At 42.5% G+C, this 26,475-nt stretch overlaps 1 protein-coding gene across 1 annotated transcript; it reads right to left on the reverse strand.

The window, feature by feature from the left end:
- Positions 1-326: 326 nt before the first annotated feature.
- On the reverse strand, positions 327-25,256 carry nek1 (NIMA-related kinase 1). The gene is made up of 36 exons (XM_036141500.1): positions 25,189-25,256; positions 24,647-24,795; positions 24,454-24,550; positions 24,274-24,371; positions 23,840-23,923; positions 23,678-23,745; positions 23,488-23,574; positions 23,067-23,121; positions 22,683-22,883; positions 22,493-22,565; positions 20,128-20,240; positions 19,926-19,991; positions 19,540-19,599; positions 19,412-19,459; positions 18,138-18,218; positions 17,848-18,029; positions 16,723-16,845; positions 16,529-16,631; positions 15,789-15,875; positions 15,258-15,341; positions 15,099-15,176; positions 14,015-14,110; positions 13,710-13,916; positions 13,580-13,633; positions 13,243-13,474; positions 12,954-13,079; positions 12,757-12,867; positions 10,865-10,999; positions 10,636-10,741; positions 10,464-10,540; positions 10,161-10,375; positions 9,712-9,869; positions 8,170-8,525; positions 7,897-8,030; positions 7,689-7,821; positions 327-1,773 (listed from the first exon to the last, which is right to left on the reverse strand). Exons 2-36 carry the CDS (start codon positions 24,761-24,763, stop codon positions 1,760-1,762), a joined length of 4,059 nt encoding a protein of 1,352 aa, XP_035997393.1. The 5' UTR covers positions 24,764-24,795; positions 25,189-25,256; the 3' UTR covers positions 327-1,759.
- Between the last annotated feature and the right edge of the window lie 1,219 nt (positions 25,257-26,475).

Raw genomic sequence — 26,475 nt, forward strand, 5'->3', positions numbered from 1 at the left:
CAAACAAGTACTGGTCTCCATCTGGCACCGGATATGTTTAATGAGGGCTTGTAACAAGAGCAGGAGCGTTTGGTTCTAAGGCTCTGACAGCCAACCCAAACACTTGGAAAGCATAGTGGGAAAAGTACAGTGCAGTGTAAACAAAAAGGTTAAAGAAAAAAATAAATAATATGGAGATACCAGCCAGTGAGGAATGCTTGTATTATTTTAGTGAAAATGGTTAACTTTGTGAAATGGAATTAAAACGTGATCAAGATGATGGAGGCTTGTTTGGGCTATACTTAAATATTTTTGTTGATAAAATAAAAATAAATGTAGCATCTCAGGAATTCTGTAAAATAATTTTCAGCTTATTATCCCGATTAAAACTGCTACTAGGAGTTAGACACTACCATTGTGAGGTTAAAATAAAGTGACTGTGCAATTCCAGTGGTTATGATCCCTTGTGGCTAGGTTGGCCATTTACGTTTCATTGCTGAAACTAATTGGTGAAATGGGGGACCTGAGGGCCCTCAGTATCTTTAAACTCTGGATGCCAACTAATCTAACTCTTTACAGGTTATGACGCTGCCTTTAGCTTTGTAGGCCCGTCGTGTCATTTCCGCATACTTTCTCCACTCAAGCACCACTGACTTCTTCACTTCATATTGACAGTTTTAGTTTATAAGCGTAGTGTGATTTAAATCAATCTCCATTTCAAATTGTTAGACATGGTTCAGCTTCCTTTTTGCTATGGCCTTTCAGTCAGGTCGTAACACTAGTGGAAAGAGCCCTCATTTTGCCTGAAATACTAAGTAAAATGAGCTCTTAAAATAAAACCAGATTACAATTTTTTCCAGAGGAACATTGAATGTTCTTCTAAAAAAGGCTCCAAATGGTCAGAGAGTCTAGAGTGTCTGGTGAACTTCAAAACGGTGAAATGGAAATTGACTTTAAATCCCTTTTGCTTAATTCATTAGTTTGCTACTCATGTCGTGTCAGTGTGCAAGTCTGATGCAGAAGGAAATGGAAAAAAAATATAGGATATTAAAAAGTTTATTAAATAATAATAATAATAATAAAAAAAGGACAGATTTACAATATTTAATTAAACACGAACTATCGGTGCAAACTATAACACAAGTCAAGTGTTCCAGACAACAGCTGCTTAATCTCACCAGACCGAAAGGTCTCACAAGCCATACCTGCTACAGTACCCCGGTGGCAAATCTTTGCCTCATTCTGGGCTAACAAACAGTAAAAAACAGAAAACAAAACGGAAAATGACGTTAACTTGGTAAATGGTAGAAATTCTTGTAAGAAAGGGAGGTATAACTGGTTTTTGAGTCCATTATAGTCCTCTATGTTGAGGGTTACCTGCTTTATCATGTGAAGTTATGGTTGAGTGTGGCACAGAAAGAGAGTACCTGAGAGAACCAGATCTTAAGCCCCCCCTTAAAGTAAAAGCCACTAAAGAGGTCGATAAAAACAACGCAAAGTGAAACACATCTTAGCAACTAAAAGTGCCAACATATACACGCATCCCTCCTCGGAGGATGGACGCAGCCCGACAAATTAACTGAACTTTGGTTCTTTTAACAATGCTGAACAAACACTGGTTAGCGGAGAGAGCCGAGAGTCGGAGGCGGTTTGAAGTGCTATAGTTAGAACGTCATGCGAACGGGTCAGTAACGTGAGGGGCAGCCACGCTCCATGCATAGATCCTTCTGTCTGTGGTGGGAAGACGTCAGACAGCTGCCAGCAGCTCCACTGCACAGCGTTATTCGTCGTTGTCTAAATGAGAGAGAGACGGAAAAACTGATTAGACTTGAGATGGCCCAAGAGCATCCCATCCCCCGGGACCCCCATAAATAAAAATGGAGAATACACACAAAAGAATGTGAATGTGTAAGAAATATGAGAAAAAACACTAAAAGACACTTTACGGTACAGAAGAAGCAGAACAACAAAAATAAAACAACAAACAAAGCAAAGTTACAGTTGAACCGGTAATTACAGAGAGATGTACTTTTGAACAATCGGCTTTTGAGTTTAGACTTGGGCCCCGTTCTTCGTACGTTGCTTAAAACATCCAAGATCAAATTAAACATCCAAGATGATTTCATCCGGCTAATCCTGACCCGGCTAATTGGGTTCTTACGATTAGTATGGCTGGATTGAGTTATCTGAGATAACTGCGCGTTCATGCATTTGTTTAAAAGGGAAAATGTATCGATAGTAGAAACAATGATCAGCAACGCTGCTATTGGCTGTTCAGCATGGCTAAAGAACAGCCACAGTTTTTCTCCCAAGCAGAACATGAGCTTTAATGGAAGGTTATGCTGAATTTAAGTCATTAATTAAAAACGACAGGAAACACCTCAAAGTCTGCTAAAGCCAGGAGAGAGGGCTGGCAAAAAGCAGCAGACAAATTAATGCGTAAATACTATCCATGGTAGATGTTTCTATCACTTTCTACAGTATGTAGTTTTGCTTTTTAATAATTTCATATTTACTTTGTTCTTTTATATCAGAGCCTCCATGGGACCTACTAGAACATGGGAACAAATAAAAGTGAAATACAAGAATATTCTACAAAATGGTAGCCTTTAATTATTATACTTTATTTTAAAAAGCCACTTGTTAATGCAAAAGATCCTATATCAGTGTCATTCCTTAGACACTGGAAGTAAAGGAGGCGTGCAAACTGGGAATTTTAACAAAAAAGTTTTTTATCTCTAAAAAAGGAAGTTCTTCCTTTTCCAAGTCATCCACAGTTTACACGGTAAAACTGTATAGCTCCGTTTCTAGATAATCCATCCATAGTTTTTTCTGATACAATATACGACTCGACAGGAAGCAAGCCTTTCAAAGTAAAACTAAACTTCACAATAAAATGGCCCGAACAACTCTTCTTACTGAATATGATAAAAATAAAAAGCAAACCATCCTAAAAATAACTTAAATATTTTCTATTTATGGCTCTAACACCACTTTTTCCTCTTTAAAAGCCACTGTTAAATGATGTGTTTCTGTTTATAACAGCCACCAAGAAAAACCTCTCTACAATTACACCATCGCGCTAAAGGATCCTGTTTTTTGTGCAAAACGCGATTAATTCGAAAAACTATGGAAATTATTCTTGCACCTTCCGCAACAGGTTGCTGTCGTAAAAATGGAAAAGACATGGCTACGACAGAATTTCTCTATCTCCTCCACTCATAAAGCTGCGATCTAATCCTGTTTACATGAAATAAGCCTGCGCGCGAGCAGGTTTAAGCTTGCGCACATGTTGCTATGACAACAAGTGCAGGAAGTCTTTCGAAGAACCAAACGATCCAAGATCATGCCAAATCATCAACAATCAAATCCAGCTAACTGAGTTAGCGACGTACGAAGAACGGATCCCTGAACTGGTAGAACTGGTGTTGCATTGATGGACCGACTCCTCAGTGGTGGAAGTGAAGGACTTTCAAAAGCGCCAATGAAAGCACGTTAATTGTTCTTAAAACTATTGTTGTAGTATTATAAAGATCTGTCTATGAGTTAAATTAGGCTTAAGAAGATTAAACAGAGCATAAACCGGGACGTTTAAGGGTAGAACCGAAAGCAGAGCAGGGACACAGGGTGGCATGCATCTGACCAGAAAAACTTTATTTCAGCCAGAGACTCGAGGATAAACCTGGATTGGCCTAAGACCCAAAATCTACCCTGAAAATAACAACCAGTGAAGATCTGTCACTACCTCAGAGAAATGCCAAATAAATAAACGGTGCGAGTTTAGCATTCATGTTTTGAGTCTGGTTAATATCCGCATTAAGCTAAAAGGTCTTCTGTGTTTAAGTCTTATTAGCACTACTGGTCAGGTCCAATGTGGACCAAACCAATGTTCTAAGTCTTTTTATTAAACATCCAATCACACAAATGATGCACTATCATAAATTCTTCATTAAGGAATCCTGAACATCCCACCCAACAAACAATTTTGTTATTTTGATTTATATGAGAATGCCAAACACAGAGAATATGGCACTGGGTTGTAGAAAGGTCTCCAATGTATCAGGAATAAATTTACATATAGATATCCCTCAGTTTTTCACATTGAGGATTCATGTTAAAAAAAAAAAAAAAAAAAAAAAAAAAAAAATTCACACTAACATTTCGGTGGACCGCCTTTAGCTTTGATTGCGGCACACATTTGCTGTGGCGTTGCTTCGATAATCTTCTGCAGTGTCACAAGATTTAATTCCACCCAGTATTGCTTTAATCTTTCACCAAGATCTTGCACTGATGACGGCAGAGTCTGCCCGCTGCTCAAAGCCTTCTCCAGCACATCCCACAGATTCTCTATGGGGTTAAGGTCTGCACTCTGGTGGCCAGACCATGTGTGAAAATGATGTCTCGTGCTCCCTGAACCTCTCAGTAATTATCCAATGAGATCCTCGTACCTAATTGCCTAGTTTTTTTATTTTTTTTTGCCAGGCAGTGTACTTAGCCAGTTTGACCTCAGACCAACGCAATCTATGAACGACTTTAAATTGAATCACCTGATGCCTCGGACAAATTGAAAAAGAGCGAATATTTTTCAGTGCAGAGAGCTCTGATGGACCAGACTAAAGGCCCGTTTACACTACACTTTTTTTAACCGAGCCGAGACCAGTCTGAGCTTGGATCAGTTAACCAAGCCAAGACGACCATTTACACACCACACTATCCTGGTTCCTTGGTAGCTCCTGGACCCCTAGTGGCGATCTGCGGTACTACCGCTCTCTGTTTTGCTGCTTCCACCTTCAATCCCAAACAGCGGCGCCCGTAACATTCAGGAAGTTATGCTTGATATTGTGATATTTCGGTGTTTGCGGAGAGTCAGGGGAAGAAGGCAACCATTGGTGAATTTATTTGAGAGAGTCGGCTTTTGGGAAGTGGATGAGACAAACGAACGTCTAATAAGGATTTACAGACGCAGGAAACAACAAGATACACTGAGGTTCATCACTGGAAATCGTGTGGCACGGTAAGGAAGCTAGTATTATTATGAATGTCTGAAATTTGTCTGAATGGATTGTGAATCTGGACGTGCAGCCAGACACGCCGGAAAACCCGCGGACAGTCAGCTGACTGTAAGGGGATGACGCGGTCTGCTCATGCGCTCCTCGTTATCAGGTAACCGGGATAAAGAAAAAAAAAAAAAACAGTCCGAGACCTGCTCAGGAACTGGTCTGCAGTTAGCGCGGTCCAGTTCAGTCTGCTGACCATTTACACACAAGAGTTATCTCGGTTACCGAGCTCGGACTGGTCTCAGCTCGGTTAAAAAAGTGAAGTGTAAACGGGCCTTTAGTACCAGTCATCCACTTTATTTTGTGAAACAAAGTGGGGTTTTTTTTCCCCTCGTTTGGCCTCGTTTTACTCAAGGAAGAGCATTTTTCTTCATTGTTGGAGGTTCAATGTTGAAATAAACGGCTCAAATAGATTTGATGGCTTTAGACAAAAGAGGAGTTAAATATATCTGTTTGGATTGCGAGGGTTACTGATCCCCAACCTAGACCTACATCCTCCTGAACCTGAATGATAATTAGGGCGACAGACTACACTTCGTTTACACAGAACCATCTCTGCAAGCTGCTCTAAACGTCCGCTCAAATATAGTCACTGCTGCACGCGCGGAGGTGATAAAACATCTGCTGAAAGATCCTGAGACAGGTCCTTGGGGGAGATATCTGACATGTGCAGCATTTCCTTCTAAAAACAGTAAAAATAGAAATCAAAGGGCTGTCATTTGGAGATGTTCGCTGGGAAAAACGTATCTAAAAACGATTTGGATCCCGAGGGGAACCTTTTAAGCCTCTCCACCCTCCTACGTCTATTTTTGGCGTGCCCACAGTGTGACAACAGGATCTGGCACAGAGAGCGACAAATTGGGGCGAGCGAAGGGAGCGTTTCTGTTCTCCTGGGTTCCTTGAGAAGTTGTTGCCGTGACCCATGAAGCGAGGTTGGCGTCTTAGACACAGAATTTTATAAATCGGTCATAATCGGAAAGAATGATGAAAGACGATCCAGATGTACCCTACATAAACCACTAGTGAAGCTGAGAAGACATTTAGCTGGTTGTTACAGCACACGGCGGTTCCTCCATTATTTCCATTTCTAAATCCCACACTTTTCCAGGTTTCTCCTAATCTAGACACATTTCTACTGGCTTCCCATTCAGTAGTATCTAGAGGGCAAGTTCAGGGCTTCTTTTGCATCAGGACAAACTTAAAACTAGCATACCTACAGAAATATGGACTGGATTATTATGTATTAGACACATATACTTCAAATATCAGTTTCTAATCAGTAATTAGGCGACTGCCATGCAAATGCATGGGCAGGCATATTACTATCCACCTAATAAGGGTTTCTTTCTTTATAGTTTATTTTTCTTCCGTCACCGTTAATACAGCCCAAACCGTAGGGTGTACACCCACAACCTATATATCAAAACATGCGTCTCGACGCCCTGAAGTGGGCTATTTGTACTTCACGCCATGTCGAGTTACCATGGCAACGAAATTAGCGAAAAACCACCCCTAAAACAGAGCTAAACACCACATAATTCATGGCCATATATGGCACTGGTCTTTGGTACAGTGGTTTAGTCCTGCGACTGGCAGTCAAGAGGTTGTAGGATCACAACCCGGTATGGCAAGTTTAGACAATAACTTTTTCACCCCCATAGTATATATATATCAAAACGTGCGTCTTCATCCAGTCAACTGCTGTTTCTGTATCAGCCGCCGTTTTGAGTTACCCTGGCGACTTCATCGACAAAAAACATGCAAAAATCGCATTTTCTCCCTTTTTGGAGGACACTTTTAAGTACAGCATTTGGACCAAACTAACAGAGTACCATCACCCGGTGATACTGAACACAACCATGTTAGCGGCTAACGGTTAGCATGTTGCTAACCGGAAGTAGCTCTAGGAAGGTCGTACAAACTTCTGCTTCACAGAGTCTGTACTTCCTTTAGAGAGAAAGCTCCACAATAAATCTGGGCCATGTCGGATAAAGCATGTCTATTTTATGAGGTGTTAAATATCCATTTTTGACCCCTTTTTGTCTCCGCTACATGCTGCAGAAATGCTCCAAAGACACAAAAAAATATCACACATTCCACTCAGTCAGGGTACGGTATGCACCTCGAGGCAGTCGCCTCTAGTTCATTTATTTCCTCATAAAGAAAAACGCTCCGTTTTCCATGGAAACTAAACCCAGTTTAGGCACCCAGAGGTCAGTTTTAAGAACCAACAATGATGTAAAGGCCATAATGAGCAATGAAATGACCCTTTTTCATTTTATAGAGGAAGTGTTTTTTTAAAATATTTGTAAATGAAATAAATCCAAAAGAAAAATTCCCAATTGGGATACTGCAAATCAAAACTAAAAGGTTGTATGTAGTCTGTCGCGCCCAAAATTCCCCCATTGCAGGACAATAAAAGGTATTTTTTATTTTCATATAGATCAGTGTTAAAAAAAGAAAAAAAAGAAAAAAAAAAGTAGTTCTGTTTTATCCTTTAGATAATAGAATCAAATTTAAAGTCTGGAAATCGAAACCGTTTTCCGCACAGTTTTTATCTTTTCATACTTATCCAAACTTAGTAACGGAGAAAGTCAAATACTTTAATCGTAGGAACCTTGTAAACAAAGGAAACCCAAAACAGACACAGACCTTCTTGGTAGGCGCCGTCTGCCATGACTAGGTGAAGGATGTTGGGGTACAGGTGCTGGTGCTCAGTTCCCAGTATGTTTGAAAGCAAACTGGAGCCCAGGTCAATGTTCTCATCTTCGTCCTCATGAATGGCCTTGGACAAAACAGCAACAAAATAAAGGGGTCACAAGAACTCAGATTTTACAGACAAGTAACGAAGGATCTGTACCTTGATCTTATTGTAAGCTTCAATGAACTTCTCGAAGCCCATCTGCTGCTCCAGGTTGAAGCGAAGCTCTTCCAGGCGGCTGAAGATGCTGTCGTGATGGCCAGCCTCAACTCCGTGATCTTCTCCACTGCCGTCTAACACGGGGACACAGCATGTCAGTTCTCTTAGCGGTCTTAGGATCAGCCTTTAGGATGCCTTGATTTACAAGAGGACTTCCTCAACTGAGACAGAAAGAGGCCGACGAGGTAAACGCTCATGGCACGGCCCTCCTACCTGATTGCCATTCTTCATTGAGCTGCTCGCCGTCGTTTCGGCATTCTTCTCCCACACCATTGGAAAGGAGATCCCTGGCCTCGTCATCACCCGAACTGCCATTAGAACCCTCCTCGTCTTCATCCTCCTCGTCTTCATCCTCCTCCTCCTCGTCATCATTATCTACAGCCATCCGATTGTTGTCCTGATCGAGCTCAGCTGCCATTCTGTTGAACAGCTCAGCGTCTCCAGCCTGCGAAGGGTTTCCGTTAAAATCTCCCGCTCCAGGAACATCTGGGGGGCTCCTGTCGCTTTCTTCCTGCAGCAGTCTCTCCATGGAGGCCCTGATGTCCCGCAGATCTTCGTCTTCGTATGCGCTGAGAAACAGAGTGGAGCCTCACTTACAGTCTGCTCACACCGTGCAGTAAAGAATTACTCTCCATCTTAAACACGCATCCAAAAAGGCCTAAAACTGATAAAAAACGGCTTAAAACTTTATGTGCAGAATACGTGCGACACGGGCCTTAACTGCATTTTTCAAAGCGCTAATTTATCCTCCACATTACGACCAAAAACTTCAATGCATTTTGTGTGACAGACCAACACAGTAGTGCTCAACTGTGAAGCTGCAAGAGTTGTACAAATCCGTTTTACAAATTCCCATCAGTTTCCCCTTCTCTGCCTGGACAATTGAAAGAAGGAAAAGCATACCCACAGCATGATGCTGCCACCGCCGGGTCTCACCATGGGGAGGGTAATGTCCACACAGTGTTTGCATGGAGCCCAAAAAGTTCAATTTGGATCCCATGTGACTAGAAGAAGCCCCTTCTTCAACATGTTTTTACCAAGTCCCTGGCGCTACATGAGCTAAACATCTCCATTCACATATGAAGTTAGTCGGTCAGCAAAAGCTCTTTTAAAAAAAAAAAAAAAAAAAAAAAAAAAAAAAAAAAAAAAAAAAAAAAAAAAACACCTTTCCATCAAGACCGGATGTTTTATACGCGTGATAAACAGACGTCCTGCAGCTGAGCTGTGGGATCTCTGCAGCTCCAGCGCTAAACATGGGCCTGCTAGACGCTTCTCTGATTAACACACCTTCTCCCGCCTGTCGGTGCTCCGTGAGACGTTTAAAGCTTGAGGTGCTGTTTAATAAAGCCGACCCTGCTTTAAACATCTCCCCAGCTTTATCCTTAACCTCTGTGTTCCTAGGTGTATGAGTTCACAAAGCAGACAGACACATGTCCCATAAGTCCTGTGGCTGAAATTACAGCTATAGCACTTCAATCCGACTCTTGGAGTATCATTTGGACTGAATACAGACGCACACCTGCACTTTTTAGATTTCTATTTGTAAAAAGTTTTAAAAAGCAGCCATCATTTTCCTGCTGCTTTATAATTAAGATGTACTCTGTTGGTCTGTCACACAAAAGTCTCTATGGAAATGAATTAACGCTTGTGTTTCTAATGAGGGACAACGTGGAAACAGAGGACATAAATACTTTAGCATTGCATACATGATTAAATCCAGAGTTAGCCCAAAGCAGGAGTTTATGCACGACTTACTCCTCAGCATCTGATTGGTCATCGTCCTTAACAGCCTCTTCCAGATCCTCAATTTCCAGCTCTTTGTCCGGGGAGACGTTAGCTTTGCTCCTTCCTGCGGAGTCCTGCTGAGGGCTGAAGACTCGGCTGAGGTCGGGTAGGGAGCACGTCCGCAGCATCTAACGGGGCAGACCAGACAAATGATAAATTTTAACTGTTGAGCTAGGCTCTACAAATGCCTTATGAAAGGTTATGAAAGATTCAGGTTAATGAATGCTTCGTCACTTTAAGCCCTCCGGATCCTTTTCGGCTGCCCACCTTTGAAGTAACAGCCGTACAGAGATGAAGCAGTGCACAAAGCTCAAGTATGGATGTCTTTAAGAGCTAGGATGTAGCTGTTTCCAAACTGTTTAAGATTTTCACCCCAATTCCCCCAGAGAAGAAAAGATGCACGTTCCACCTTTAATCACCTTTGGGTTGTTGGCATCAAACATGCCTGCGGAGAGACCAATGAGCAGTTCGTCCTGGTTCTTGGAGCGCAAAGGTGAGACGGACCGTGAGCGAGAGGCCAGAGAGGAGGAGGATTCATCCAGGGAGGACTGGGCGGATGGGGCGGACAGGGCAGCGGTTCGTCGGTGGGCCGGTGAGCACTTCCGAAACAGGGGCTCCTCCTGCTGAGCCAAACCTGGTGAGAACCATGAACGGGCGGAGTCAACCCAGATCAGGAGCACGCCGACAACAGATGGCCGTGAATCGACATACACTGATCTTACATGAGGATTCAGGTGCTTTCTCTGAACTCTTCTCAATGTCCTGGGTGCCCGTTGGTCCTGTAACACCCCCATGTGGCCTGTAAGAAAAATGACAGTTTTTACAAATGAAATATATTTTATGTTTTAACTGCTGCCTTAAAAACAAAAAAAGCAGGCAATTTGAAAAACTCACATTTGCTTTTGGGCTTCCTGTTCCCAAGCTTGTTGCACATTAGCTGGTGGAGTGGATGCCTGTTTAGGAATCTCCTCCAAAATCACCGACTCCAGGTCGGCTGAATCTGGAGCAAATGTAACCAAAACAAGATTTTGCTGTGCTGAAAATATACCTGCGTGTGAATATTAATGCTTATAACAAGGAATACTGATTATTACTATTAAGATCAAACTAAGCGATAACTTACCCTGAACATCAGTAAGGCTGGGCAGCAGCGATTCTTTTGCCGCAGGCGTTTTCTGATCTGACTCCAGCTTTCCATCCATTAGTCTTTGATCCACAGCTGAGGCAAAACGTTCTCTGGAAATTTTCTCACCATCAGCTGCAGCAGAAACCAGAGAATGTGCCATTTATATTAGAAAATGAAAGCAGCATCGGGATCCTTGCTTTTGCATTTGGACCCCACAGAAAGGGAATAAATACAAACTTGACAGAAATAAGATAAAACCAACAAAGATGGTGAAAAGTATTCAGTCCATGGAGCACTTAACCTTTTAACTGAGGCTTCAAAAACAGAAGGGTGATGCCCTCTGGGAGAAATGGACCACCTAACTCATGTTAAGGTATAATATTTAATAGCCAACTTTGTGGTGCTTGTCTTCGTTTAGTCTAATTGCATAGAATTATTTTTTTTTTTACACTAGTTCCTCTCACCAGCGAGTTTATAATCTTTTTGTCTGAACTTTTTTCAGATCAGTCAACGCACCACACATTAGGGTTGACAACACTTCAGAGTAAACGTTTTTACTGCCGCACATTATGTTCTCTAGCAGGGAGGAGCATCAATAAGAAGTTAGAAAAAGCCTAAATCCTGCAATATACTTGGAGATATGTCAGCTGCCCATTGAGGCTGCAGGGACCGAAAAACATCACAAGAAACTGGAGTGAGAAAAGTTACTTTGACTGTTCTTTGAATAGGTTGCTGAAGATGGCATACAATGTGAGCTCTGGACTAACTCTGTCTTTGAATGTTGAAACCCTGTTTAACCTCAGTTGTGTTGTCCCCCCAGTATGATCAGTCGCTAAGGCCTTTCAGGTTCTTCTATAGTTGAATCGTTGATTTAGCAACGGAAAACATAACAAATTTAGAGTATTTTTCAACTAAAATAGAAGATTTCTTTGGGAGAAATTCCTCAGGGAAGGCTGACATATCTTCCAAACATTTTTCTCATGGCAGCATCAAAATGCATAACCATTAGATGGCTAAAACCAGGACTTCAAAAAGTTTGGGACATCTATTTGATGGAGGAAAGTTCATACTCTTTAAAGGTTTCAGAGACCAGTTATGGTGCAGCCCAGTCACGCCCTCATTTATACAGCGATTTGCTTAGAGACCGGCCCTTTTCTGAGCGGAATAAAATACCAAAGTGGTTAAGAATGTGGGGGTTATCTTGTATCAGGACATTCTACTGCATGTTTTTTTTTTTCATTTGCCTTAATTTGTCTTTATTATTGCATTTTATTCCTTATCATAAACGACAGTATTATTGCCATCTCGTCTTTTAACAACTTATAATGTGGAATATATTTACCTGTAGGAGATGGAAAATATAACTATGGAAGTGTCACTAAATGCTGTTACAAATACATTAAAATTAAGTTACATTTTCTTTTATAAATGAAAAAAAAAAAAAAAGATTTTTTGCACAGATGTTTTGAACAGACACACACACAAAAAAAAAAAAGTTGCCAACCCATAATCTTTACTAGAACAGGCTTTAGGAGATGTGCGGTTATTGTTGCAGATGGGTATTGACTCAGTTTGTAGCTTTTTAGTGATTGACAGCCATGCATGTTCCAGCTGTTTTTTGAATCATTGTTTGATTTTATGTTTAGAGAATTGCCTTTTCAATTTATTTAGAAAGTAAAACAGACAGAAAAAGCATTGCATCATTTATAGATCCTAAAGGAAAAATCTGAATCAGCTAAGGTCAGAGTTTTGCAAAAATCAGGAATTGGAAAGGAACAACAAAAGCTCTGGTTGCTCCATTTCTAGACATTGACACACAGTTCATTTGCAGCCAGCAGTGGCTCAAATTACGAACCAAATAAACAAACCAAGGCAAGAAAAGCGCTTACACATTGCGACAATCTCTGGCTGTTGTGTGATTGGCTGAAGCGCCTCGCACACCTTCCTAGGAACGTCTTCCTGAAGTTCGCCCAGCAGTATGACTTCCCCAAGTGTTTCATCTGGGAGAAAAAGCAGAAAAACAACGTAGAACACAGAGTTTTCTAAAGCGGCCACTTGTGACGGTCCCCCACAGTTAGATCCTTACCGATGGTGGTGATGCACGTCTGCTCAAGGGTTTGCTGCTCAACAGAAAGGACGAGAGTAGCACCTGCCTCCCACTTCTTCCTGTCTCCACCAGAGGACGGCCTTTCCTCTGGAGAAGCTGGCGTGGCTAACAAAGGAGCAAAAGATGGAAATTGCAGTCAAAGCATAAAAAAAATAAAATAAATAAAATAAAAAAAAAGCAGAGATCAATGGCGAAAACTGACCCAGTGCTCATATTTACTCGCAGTGAGGGACTCATCTCTAGTGTCGGTTTGGAAGCGTGAACTCACCGCTCGATGTAGAGCACGTCTCCCCGAAGGTTTGCTGAGGCACTGGCAGTAAAGGCAGCTCTGCCACCTCCCACTTTCTCCGGTCTCCGTCTGAAGGGGGCCGTTTCTCCGTGTCCGCCTGCTCCTGCTGGGGAGAAGGACCTGGCTCTGAAGGTGCCGGAGGAGCTTCCTCCACCGGGCTCTGGGCTTTCAGGTTCTGGTTAAGTCTGCGCAGAATCTGCTTCTTCTCACTCTGTTGCACGGGAGACATTAGTGAACTTTTTTTCCCCCCCACCCTTTTCGAAACCCTGCTTCCATTACACAGCATTTATGTACAATAACGACCAACAGAACAAACCTGGATCCCGGCAGCTGTCTCAGTGTCGCTGGAGTTTTCTTTCAGCAGACTAATCTGTAAATCGGTACGAGAAAATTAGTCTAAAGTATAAAAAGGGCATCACAACGGCAGAACGTACTCGTATACCGACCGCTCCGACGTTCTCCAGGGCAGCGGTCATGGAAATTGAAGGGGTGGAGGGTTTGGACGCGGGCGGGGCCGAAGCTTTGACAGCCGGGTCGGGCTGGAGAGGAGCGGCTTGTGGGGGAGGACACTCAGAGGTAGATGCTGGTGCTGCTGTCGCCTTTGCTGCACCTCCAGCTGCAACGCCACACCTGGCACCTCGAGCCGCAGCAAGCTTTAACAAAAAAATAAATCATTTAGAGTCCATCATTAAGGCCATCTTGTAGCCGATCAGATTTAGATGTCTGGGTAAAAGAAAGGAGGATGGCTTACGTGGTCCTCCCAGGCTTTCTTTTCTCTCTCGCTGGCTTCCCTCCTCTTCTTCTCTAGCTGCTCTTTCAGTACAGCGACGCGGGCGTTGGCTTGAGCCTTAAAGGGTTATACACACATACAGACATGTATATATAGTGCTGCTCAGGTTTGTCCGTACGCTCAATGTGGGCCTAAAAGCCATTCACATGGGGATTGTATTAATGCACTTTAAGTGAATAGTTGATATGTGAGGAATGCTGCAGCTCATTTAAAGAGGTCGGTAAAAAAACAACAACAACAAAGTACTAATTTTAAAGCATGGCAGTGGCAGCACCATGCTGAGGGTCTGCTTCACTGCCTGTGACAATGTAAGCAGAAAAATGACTCAGGACTATCCTCTAGTTTCTTGAACATTGACTGGTAAAAAGTTGAAACACTGACACAGTTAGATGCTCCAAAAGTACGGTGATTTTAAAAAACACGTTTTGGAATAAAGCTGGATAACAATAAGGTTCTGGAATGGCTCTCGCCTGGACACCATTAAAAGTTTATGGCCGACGCTTAAAAGAACTTGGTTTGTGGTTATCCAGCCAGAATTATAGCAGAAGCTGGAGGCGCGGTGGCGGTGCTGGACTAGAGCATCCAACATGGTCGGAGGCCTCAGTCCCAGGTTCAGCCTACTGTCAAGCAAAGGCCACCAGTGCCACAAATATAATTATGCCAGAAGCTTGGTGATGATTATATATAAAAAAAAAAAAAAATTCTCTGTGACTTACTAAGAGTCATTTACCTGAATATTATTCAGGGTGTATGCATCTACTCGAGCCTGTATGTTTTTTCAAACACATTAAAGTTTTGTGTTGTATAATTCACCCCCCTCAAAAAAAAAGGTGTAAATGCAGCATTAAAAGCCCAGAATTATTGGCATTTATGCCGATGATGAGCTCATGTATGTGTCTTACCAGCACTGAGCACACAAGGTTCAGCAAAATGAAACAAATGTCCCATCCCATTTTTTCTGAAAAAGGGATGGTAGTAGAGATACTCCTCAGACCTTTTTAATAGGCCAACCTTTAGAAAAATAAATCGCTCGCTGCAGACTCACTTTTAACACCTCTATCTTTTTCCTCCTGAGCTCTGCCTCCTCGCTTGACTCCTGGCTATCGGAGCCGTCGCTGTCATACTGAAAACATATGAAACAAATAGAGGAAGGTCTCATTACAGCCACTTTTGATTTTGAGAAACCTCGAGCGTACGCGTCTACCTTCTCCCCCCTCAGCCGGGCTTTGATCTGTTGACGCTCGTTGAAGTTCTGCAGGCGGATCTGCCGGAGTCTTGCCAGGTACTCCTGAGAACAAACCAGCCCGTCATGTACCGTGAGAAAAAAACTTCACGTCTACGCCTCGTTTATACACCTGCGTTTGTCGTCGTAAACACAAACAAGTTCCCCCTCAGTCATGCTTAGCGGCACTGAGAGGGTCAGCAGATCAGCAAATGAGACGGGAAGAGTTAATAAAACACACACAGGGGAAAAGAAACCAAACAGCAAACTTCATGCCATGAAGAACCATTTCATGGATCCAAAAAAAACAACAACAGACACGAACGAACAATTTGAATGAAACAATGGTTATTGTTGGGGGATCCATAAACAGCTCAAGCATGGATGGTGAAGGACAAACATGAGAGCAGGAGGCTGCCCTGCTGGGTGGAGTTAAGGCTGCATCACAGGGAGCCAGGCGTGCTGTGAGTGGGCTAGGAGTGTCAGGCTGGCCGTACGGCTCCGGGCTCCTACCTCCTCGTCTTTGTTGACTTTAGGTCGCCTGCACCGAGCCGCGCCGGCCCGACTTCCGTATATTGCAGCCAGGTTTTGTCGGGTACCCTGTTTAGCATTCAAGTTAGGCACACTTTAGGAGGGATGCAAGACCCGACGGCCGACTACAACAACGCCCACAAGCCGTGGAGTTAGAGCTCCACCGATCAACGTTCAGTTTAAAGAAGAGCCTTTGATTCTCCCACAATGCACCATGATGACAGAATAGAATAATGAAGACTTAACGACTCCTGATAGATGAGACCAGGACTTTCGAAGCATGCAAGAGGGCGGTTAATCAAAGGTAATGGAGCCCAAAGGTAACCCTGAAAGAGCTACACAGCAGCGTGCTGGTGGGACCGGTTCAAGACGTCTACTCCAGGAATCTCAACTTACTGTGCTCATCAACACTTCCAAAGCTAGAAAAATAAGGTGAGCTATTTGGCTGCAAAGCAATAAAAAGTAATGACATCTATAACATCTCGACATCTAGTAAAGGCCTGTTCTGCCTTGGCTGTTTTCCAATGAAGGTTTTTTCACAACATCCAGCAGAAGCAAGCTAAATGCTCAACTTCCAATTAGCCATTTACCACATTTATTATCTCAATGTTTCCTTCTTCAGGGCTTATAAAACTCACTGCTAATTACTTTAGATCGCTGCTCAGTAATAAGCTAGTGATAACGCTCAACTAGAAGCCCGACCCTGGCGTAGCGTTACGTACCAGCTGTCCTTCGGCTCTCACTTTGTTAAGCATTGCTTCTCTCTTCCGCTGCAAAAACTCCTCGACCTGAAAGGCTCGCTCGACCGGTATCTGCCCGCGCTGCCTGAAAGCGGAACACGGAAACCACCTCGTCATACAGAGATCGCCTGGCGGTACGCGGTCCTTTTTACCGGGACGCTCACAGATGGACTGACCGGCTGATCTGGGCTTGTTTTGAAACATGCTGCAACCTCTGAAGCTCTCTTTTGATGGTGTCAGAGTTCAGGCGATGGGCCGGTCCGTTGGGCAGCACTGGGCCTGCGGCAGCTGGTATACCTCTGTAAAACAAAGAGAAAGGTCCTTATGCAGTGCGCTAAATGAATTACACACAACTTTGCCGTAATAGCTACTATGGAAGCCTTTGAGTATAATAAAAGTGTGACAAGATGTCCTCCAAGTATTAGCTACTGCTAATAGCTATGATCATTGTGTGAAATGGTTTTTGGCACTGTTGCCAAGACTGTTTTTTTTTTTTTTTTTTTTTTTTTCTAAAGTTGCTTATAAATTCCATGAGTCACATTTTTTGGGCTCTTTTCTAAACCTGCAGTCGCTTATTTGGCTTCTAAAATAAGTGACTATAAACACGGGTAAAGAGACCCGGCCGGTCCTGCTGCTGTACTACAAGCAGTGAACGGGCCGGCTGATATCCCTCCACGTACTGTACATACATATCCTAACAAAACCACCCGTTTCTGCCAGGAGGACAGAGTAATAGCTGGACTACACTCCCCTGTTTCTAACATAATGCCAACAAATAAACTTCACTGTTAGATTAAATGAACTTACCTGTCCAGCAGAAAACCTCCAACCTCTGCATCAGTTCTGAGCCCGCGCTCCCTCAGAATTACCTCCACTCTACCTGGTAATAATAGCTACGCCACTATACCCTCTACTTTTTTTCCCCCATTACTTTTCCTTTTCTTGGTTACTTTCTCTTCCCTCTCGCTGGGCAAAGAGTATGGATAGTCCTCCATTTCAACAGAAAACGGCCAATGAAATGATCTACAGTCGTCTTTGCTTGCTTTCTACTCCTCCTCCACCGACAGCCCGTCCTCGTATAGAAGACAGGTAGGGGAAAACACGCCTCCCATGGGGTGCACCGACACCTATGTATTTATAAACTACCAATTCTAAGCTATGAGAACTTTTTAAGTTTTGATGTGAGGTTATTAGACTTTGCCAGAATATGCATTTTAAAAAAGCAATATTTGGGTTTTGTTAATTAAAAGCCTAATTGGTCACACACTGTCCCTTTAAAAAAAGCAGACGTGTCCACTGACCTTATGGGACTGCCAGGTCCTGCTGAAGATCCGCTCCTGCTGGTGTCTTTGGGCTGGGATTTAGCCATTTGGTCCAGAGCAGCATAGTAGTGCTCATACGGGCTCTTGCTGGAGACGGGGGCTGGAGAAGGGCCCAGGGCAGAACCTTGGACCCCCACAGCCCTTTTACCTCCTACAAAACACTGAACACAACAGATTATGAACCACATTTGGAGGCCGTTCCTAACAACTGATGTCATTTTACTTTAACATAATAAAAAAAAAGGTCTCCATGTTTTCGGTGATTTTACCTTCCTCTCTGGGCTGCTGCCTCCACTGGAACTCAAGACGTGCTTCCAGCCTTGTTCTCTGGCCTGGTTTATTCGACTAATCTGGAAAACATCACAGATGCAGAAATGTGTTCTGTTTTAGCAGCAATTTGATAATAGCTATATGAACACAGGGAAACGTTATAGGCTCTTACACAGGTCTGTTCAGCTCTCTGAGTTTGTCACGTTACAAACACAACTCTGTTTTATTGTGCCGTTGTGGAGGTGGATGGAGAGAATAAGCTAAACTCGAGCATCATTTTTCTACTTCTATCACACAGCTTGACAATTTAATTTAGGTGTGAACATTGACTGGGCAATTCTAACTAAAATGTTTTGATCTAAAACATTTCATTGTAGCTGCATGTCTAAAGCAGGAAGGTTAACACTGGTCCCAGGTTTAACATTGGTCCCAGGTTTAGGTCTTTTAAACTCTATAATGAGCTTGTTTTCCTGTTATTTAGCTCCATCTACAACTGACGGGTTTTCTTGTCCCTGCTGTAGAAAAAGAAAATAAATAAATAAAAAAAAAAAAAACTTCCCCGCAGCATGATGCTGCCACCACCATGTTTCACTGTAGAGAACGTGTGTTCAGGGTGATAAGCGGTGTTGGTGGTCTGCCACAGTACTTTGCATTTAGACCAAAAAGATCAGTTTTGGTTCCCTCCATGTGTTTGCTGTGTCCCCTATATGGCTCACGGCAAACTGGAGATTTTATGCCTTCCTTTAAAACTATACCACGTGCACGCAGTGGCGTACAAGGCCGGTAATTGTCCTGCCAGCAGATTCTCTGACCTAGGGTGTGGATCTCTGCAGCTTCTCTGATTAACCATCCAACTAGTTATAGGTTGACAGCCGTGTCTTCGCAGGTTTGCAGTGGCGCCAGGCTGCTGAAAACTTTGGATCCAATTTTAAACCTAACCCCAATTCAAATTTTCTCACAACCTGTCCGCTGTGTCCCTGGGTCTCCATGATGCTGCTTGTTCTCCGACATTCACTAAGTAACCTTTAAGGCTGTTCTTTAAGGAAAACAAACATCTGAAGGTATCAGAGAACTGGTGGATTTATGCTTAAATTACAAACAAGTGGGCCCTTTACAAATCAGCCAATGCTAACCCTGTACCATGTTTCCTTCCACTTTACAATTAGGCTCTAGTTTATGTTCATTTATTACATAAATTCCCAATAAAGCGTATTACATTTTTGGTTCTAACATCACAAAATCTCAAAGGGAGTATAAAGAGACACTGCCTCACCTTTTCCTTCTCATATTTCTTCATCTGCTCTGCTTTCAACAGGAACATCTGAGGAGAAAGATGAGAGAAAAAAAACAAAACAAAACGTAGACATTTACATATGAAAACAGACTAAACAATTGGCTTACCTGTTCTCTCTGTTTCCGTTCCTTCTCTATCAGCTCCATCCTTTTCTTCCTGATGCCGTCCTGCAGAAGAGACAGAAGCACCTCAAACTCAAGAGAGACACCTTAGAGAGATCCCCCTTGAGGCGAGAGGACGCAGGGCTGCCCTGTCACAGCGCCGGCAGGCGGACAGGGAAACGGCCCGTTAGGAGACGGCTAAAAACCAGGCAGAACACTCCCGAGTGGACCGATGGTGGGACAACCGGAGGGAAGCAAAGGATCGAGTGTAATGGGGAGGGAGGAAAAACGGAAAATGCTGGTAGGGAGTAGCCCAGGTGTGGGCGAATGGATGGAGGAGAGGAAGGGAAGTCTAATAGAGAATACGAGTTAAACGGGGCGCTCAGCTGTACCTCGTGCTTTTTTCTTTCTTCCTCCACGTGACTGATCCTTCTTTGAGGGGCTGCTGGGAGAAGGGCCTGAGCAACATATAACATGGGGCTTCAGAGTTTGCCGACACAGCAGGATTTCCACACACGGGAATGCCTGCTAACATTTAGATAGCTTTCAGCCTGCATAGCAGCTCCAGAACGGCGGGTTTCGCCAGAGACTAACCGGTTTGTGTTTCACTGCAGCTTTCCTCTCTGAAGGCTTCTTGGCTCCCTCGCCTGCCTTCCTCACCGTTAAAGGCACTCCGTATTTACATGCTGGTTTGGTAATCTTCTGGGCTGAAGAGAGAAGATACAAAAAGAGATGCAACAGTACACCCCATTTAAGTCTATCTATAAACATATGGCTAAATTTGCAGAAAGGTGATATGTCTAAAAAAAAATAATAAAAAGAAAGAAAAATGGTAGAGCTTGACTGAGTGATACATCCAGTTTAGGAGGTAAGACAGAAAGACGAGAGAGTTTGGCAATATTTTAAGGAAAAATGGAGAATTCCCAATTAAAATAGACTGTTTTTGATGAAAGAATGATTCCTTAAAGAACCTCTATTTAGGATATGCTTATCCAGTTCAGATTGGGTCAGTCTTAATATTCCAATAAATAAATAAAAACAACTCCAAAAGTGAAAAAGCCTGAAGTTCAGCACCAATAGGAAGCTTGAAAACACACGGCAGCTTTAAAAAGTTGTTAACATTTAGTGTTGTGGGGTTGCTTCTCAATAGTGATCAACAGATCATTTTATGTTGCAAAACTGAAGGTTTGTCACTAAATTGCTATTAATGTGCCAATCCCCTATTCTCACAGTGCATGCAAGTCGGTTTGTTGTCCATCAATGCCTTCCTAATAAGGGTTGCCAACGCCTTAAAAAATAAAAGGGACACTTCTTGGCCAGTCATTGTCCTCCACCCTACTGACATTAAGATTCTTTTTTTGCCTTTTCTTCTGTGTGTAAAAGGATTTTGTAAACATTTGACTCATCTGAATTTATTTAGACACATACTTGTGTTTCGAAATTTGGGACAGTTCTTTTTTCCTCAATACACGGTTGGTAACTCTATTTCTAACAGAGCTCTGTCGGCCAGTGAGAAGTCTTCATTAGCCGACTGTCGACACAACGGGAACTTAAGTAATTGCGTCAAGAGAAGAGTCTCAAATGCAGTAGATAAAACTGGGAGTATGGCTGGGCGATGTGGCTTAAACTTAGAATCTCGTATTTTATTATACCAAATCCGATTAATCGACTTTTTTTTCCCCTCTCCCTTTCATTTTGTAAAAACAAACTACTGAAATTATTTTTTAAATTGCCTGAGAGCCAATTAAATACAAGCTGTGAAACATGCTTATAAGACAAGATGGTAGGCTCTGCCTTTGTAAACAGTGGGGGAAAAAAAATAAAATAAAAATCTTTGATGCTAGTGGGCTTACTGCCTGCTGAGTTTGACATTACTAAACAATGCTTCATGTCGGGGAAAAGCCATGTAGATTTGACCGACGCAGTAAAATGCTAACCAACCAATGGGAAGAAGTTGAGCCCTTAAGACACAGCCCCTCCTCATTTGCATAATGAGGCAGAAATGCATACAGAAATGTTAAAAGGACAGGCAGAAATGTAAAAAGGACAGGCAGAAATAAATAGCATCACAGAAATATATAGGGTAAAAAAATACAAAGGAAGAATAAAACAGACAAAAATATTATAACATGCACATAAATAAATACTTAAAAAATATAAGTAATTAATAAATAAAGTTGAAGATTATAACGCACAATAAATAAATAAGGTAATTATTACAAAGGCAAATAAATAAATAAGCTAATTAAAAGAGATATATACATTTATGTCTCATTGTATAATTTCTACCTACATTTATTAATTTGGTGGCAATTAATTGTATTCTTATTTATTTATTGAGCATTTATTTATTTCTGTATTTATTTTTAGATATGGAAGACTTGGTCCTCCATAATGGGGTGCTTTGTCAAAAAAAAAAAGAAAAAGAAAAAAAAAATAATCTAAATTTTACAAAAATGAAATCTTCATGAATTGATGAAACTGTAATTAAATTGATAAAATCAACTTATTGCCCAGCCCTAACTGGGAGTCAAGCTTCAGGCACTCTTCATACATTATAGCTTAGACTTACTTCACCTGACAAAGACATATAGTGGACAGTGAAACACTGAGTTCTGGTTAGCTGTTAGGAGTTTCCATTGACTGTTCAACTTAACCCATTAAATGAAACATTAACTTTAGTCTGTAGCCTGCCTTTTCTTTAACATGCCACAGCAATGTGTTGTATGCTTCCTGTTATGTTTCCATCACATAAAGCACTTTGAATTGTCTTGTTGCTGAAATCTGCTAATAACCGTGCCTTGCTTTAAAGTCATCTCATTCCGCCTCTACTGCACTTCTGAATCTAGCGGAGGATCAAGTCTAATCTGTTTGACTTGTTTTGCATCGTTTGGGCTTAAACGTGCAGCAGAAACTCAGAGGGAACTGCAGCAGACATCACTGCGTGAAGTTTCCTTACCTGATGGCACCTGCGCCACGCCCATTTTAGGCTGCTTGTGAAGAAAAGTATGGCGGAATTCCTGAGCAATGACCTGAAAGGAGAAAAGAAGCCCCCTTTTTTTCCTCTGAAGCTCACATACTGATGTCTGAAAACAACAGAAAGCACCAATAAAAATAACGGCGGCATCAAGGGAATGGCTGCACTCTACCTGTGGCGTGAGAAGCCCCTCTATCCTACAGGAGAGGAACGGTTTGTCCAGAATGCTGCCGATCGAAGGCCTCTCTCTGGGGTTGCGCTTAAAAAGCTGCGCCAAGAGAGAGCGCAGCTCTTGGGAGTAGTGAACAGACACCGGAGGGTAGGAGCCTCGAATTATCTTCAGGACCAAGTTCTTCATGTTGCCAGCTTCAAACTACAAGGAGAACGATTACCACGTAGAAACCACTGAAATTATTATGGATAAGTGTGGCAATCATGACCAAAAGAGAATAAAAACAACTAAAAAAACAATAGAAACATGTCCACTGTAATGCTGCAAAGGATGCATTAGATGCACATTAATATGTAAACAGCTTGGCACACGTCGAATACTTACTGCATGCTTAAGAGTGCACATTTCATACAGTACACACCCTAGGGCCCAAATATCACTGCAGAGGGAAGGAAAGTAGGGGAAAATGAGACGTCAATAAGGGTACAGATGGACAGGGCTAAATTTTAGGATAAGGTTGCTTTCATTGTGTGCTCAAACTTAAAGAGTTAGCTAAAAATGTCTTCGCTGGCTGCAAATACAGTAGATTGGATAACATGGAAATCTAAAATAGATCAGGAAATCAATACTGGCTTCCTGCTGTGGATGTAAACAAGAGGTTTAATGAGGTGACATGCTGTCCCGCTCTCAATCACACGGGGACGTAGGGATGGTGCAACAAATCTTTCCACTGCAAATTCAGACAGCAAACCCACCCCCCCAAAAAAAGACGAATTCTTCTTTTTTTTTTTAGAAGATCATGTACCTTTTGTTGTTGTACGGTTTGTTTTCACAGATCTCTGGTGATAAGTAATACGGTGTCCCTATGCACGTCCTCGCCAGTTCCACGGTGCTGAGGAAAACAGAGAAGAAGAGAGCAAAGCTCTTGTATCCGTCTCAACGACTCCAGGTTTTGTCTCTACAGATATCCGCCAGTCAGGAACCACTGAACATACCTGTTCAGGACCCTCGCAATCCCAAAGTCTCCAAGCTGAACTGTCCCTTCTTTTGTCAGAAATATGTTCTGCCGACAGATTTTAATGAAAACAACAAAGAAACGGTGTGTGAAAACTAGGTTTGTTAAGGAAAAGACCACCCTTGGCATAAAGGGGCAATACCTGAGACTTGATGTCCCTGTGGAGGATTTTCCGATCGTGCACGTGCTTCAGCGCCAGGCAAATCTGCACAAACCAATGTAGGATCTGGAAGAGAAGATGACAAAAGACAAACAAAAGCAAAAATCAGCATAAAAACTACCATATGTGAATTTAACATGGCAGTGGGTGTGTGAACAGATGTTTAACAACATCAGGAAAATTGAAGCTTCTTCCCCTTGATCGTACTTGTAAACAACGTACATGTGTAAAAAAAAAAAAAAAACTATTAACGGTACACATGCTAAGTATGTAGCCTGTGTACCGGTAACTTAGATGTCTAAAAGAGGAATCTGTAGGTCAGAAAATTGGCCACCAAATCTCTGATCTCTGGTCCAAACAAACTGAAAAAGTTCCAACACCTCAAGTAGAATCATTTCTAAGCGTCAGGGGCTTACTTGGTCCTCTGGAAACAGGACGCCTTTCTGAGAGTTGATCTTTTTGAAAAGGTCCCCTCCCTCACAGTAGTCCATGACGATGTAAAGACATCCGCCTTCTAAATAGCAACGGCAATACAAAAGCAATCAAACGCAGCTCTTGAAATGCTTCTTCGCCGAATTAGCCAAACGTGTGAATACCTTCAAAAGACTCCTTGTACTGCACGATATTGGGATGACTCATGTTGGCGAGAACAGCAACCTCTCTCCGAGATTCCTGCCTCTCTTTACTGGACATCTGTGGAAAGCAATGAACGGATTATTTACCAGGATCAGGCATGAGGAGATAAAACGGGCTCAAAGTGGCACATAGAAAGCATGCATGAGAGCTTACACCAGATATCCCAATCTCCTTGATGACATAGTGGCGTCCATCCTCTTTGGATTTCACCAGGATGGCCTTTCCAAATGAGCCTTCCCCAATTTGTTTCACCTTTTCGTACTTTTCCATGCTACCAGAGAGACTGGCTCCGCATAGTGGACCTGAGGAGAGATGTGTGGAGAGCATGGGGGGCAGACATGGTGGTTATAAAAGCTTTGATAAAACGGTTCACGCACACAATAAAAGCATCGACTTTATTCTCGGATTAAAATCGCGGACATTCGTGTTATGATACATCAGCGATGCATAATGTCAGTGAGAAATTACAACTGTTTGTTCTAGAGAAGGGCTAAGATGCTGACAAACAACACACAGCTGCCAGACGGCTAACGTTACCGTGGCAGCGCAGCTCGACTAGGATGTAAAAAAAAAACAAGTTCCTGCTCTACACGATAACTGTGCCGTAAACGCTGGAAACTCTGACTTAAAAAAAAAAACCCAGGCTCATTTAGCGACAGCTTGTAAAGGCTAACAGGGGCTAATGTTTGCATTACCATTAGTTCTCCGCTTCGCTGCTTCTCCCAGAAATGCCTCTTGCTACTGTCCTCGCAATCGCGCTGACGTCAGTCGATGTTTCTGCAACTTTATTGGTCAGCTTCTCTCTTGTCGACCGATGATTGGTTAACAAAGCTGCCAATCATATTTTACACCTTACTCCCTCTCTCCCGCCCTAAAGGCCCTGTTGCTGTGGACATTTTCCCTTAGCAACCAAACCAACCATAAGTCACCGGGTTCGAGTCCACCCTGGGTCTTTCTGCATGGAGTTAGCATGTTCTCTCTGTGCATGCGTGGGTTCTCTCTCTCCAGGTACTCTTGCTTCCTCCCACAGTCCAAAAACATGACTGTTAGGTTAACTGGCCTCTCTAAATTCTCCTTAGAGAATGATTGTTTGTCCTGTTTGCCTCTGTGTTGCCCTTCGATAAACTGGTGACCTGTCCATGGTGTATCCTGCCTCTCGCCCATTGACAGCTGGAGATAGGCACCAGCATAGATAGATAGATAGATAGATAGATAGATAGATAGATAGATAGATAGATAGATAGATAGATAGATAGATAGATAGATAGATGAGTGTGTGAGATTTGGTGGGGGGAACTAGTTTAGCGTACCGGCTAACGGTTCAGTATTGCTTAGAATAAAGCAAAGATCAAAAGCATTGTGACACTGCCATAACAGCCATAGAAACCTTTGAGGTTAAGTGGGGTGGACGGCAGGAGAAGGACACAGAGCTGACTGAGTCCTCCAAGACCTTTCAACTTCTAAACATCTCCAAACTTCAGATTTCAAGAACAAGACTACTTTTTTTTTTTATTGTTTTCAATGTTTCTGATCATCAAAGTAAAAGAACAAAAATTGTTATAGTTTAAATCTGAATTTACTTAGGATTTAAAAGAACAGAAGAAATTTTCAGTGTAAAGTGAGTAATGTAAAGGTCAAATAAAATGTATTAGATATGCTCAATTTCATTGTTGACTGACCATCAAACTCATCCATCCATTTTCTGACCCACTTAATCCCTCATGGGGTCGCGGGGGTTGCTGGTGCCTATCGCCAGCGTTCACCGGGCGAGAGGCGGGGTTCACCCTGGACAGGTCGCCAGTCTGTCGCAGGACGACCATCAAACCATGAACGAATAAAGATGGCATTTGTGGAATGTCAATACCTCCCCGAAAAAAAACAATATAAGTGGCGCCGGGATGGCTGGTAGATTATGGCCCTAGCTTTTTCCCACATGAAATCCTGCTACAAGGCCAGACAATATATTATATAATATTACTAGT

This window comes from Fundulus heteroclitus, chromosome 9 (assembly GCF_011125445.2).
Source record: "Fundulus heteroclitus isolate FHET01 chromosome 9, MU-UCD_Fhet_4.1, whole genome shotgun sequence".
Classification (NCBI taxonomy): domain Eukaryota; kingdom Metazoa; phylum Chordata; class Actinopteri; order Cyprinodontiformes; family Fundulidae; genus Fundulus; species Fundulus heteroclitus.

Bases quoted from the DNA above. Each gene is read 5' to 3' on its own strand.
- nek1 (XM_036141500.1), bottom strand. From the start codon at position 24,763: ATGGAAAAGTACGAAAAGGTGAAACAAATTGGGGAAGGCTCATTTGGA. The intron at 15,177-15,257 runs GTAGACGCGTAC...ATATGTTTTCAG, and splicing joins CCCGGCTGAGGGGGGAGAAG to TATGACAGCGACGGCTCCGA. The intron at 13,634-13,709 runs GTCGGTATACGA...ACCGATTTACAG, and splicing joins CCCTGGAGAACGTCGGAGCG to ATTAGTCTGCTGAAAGAAAA.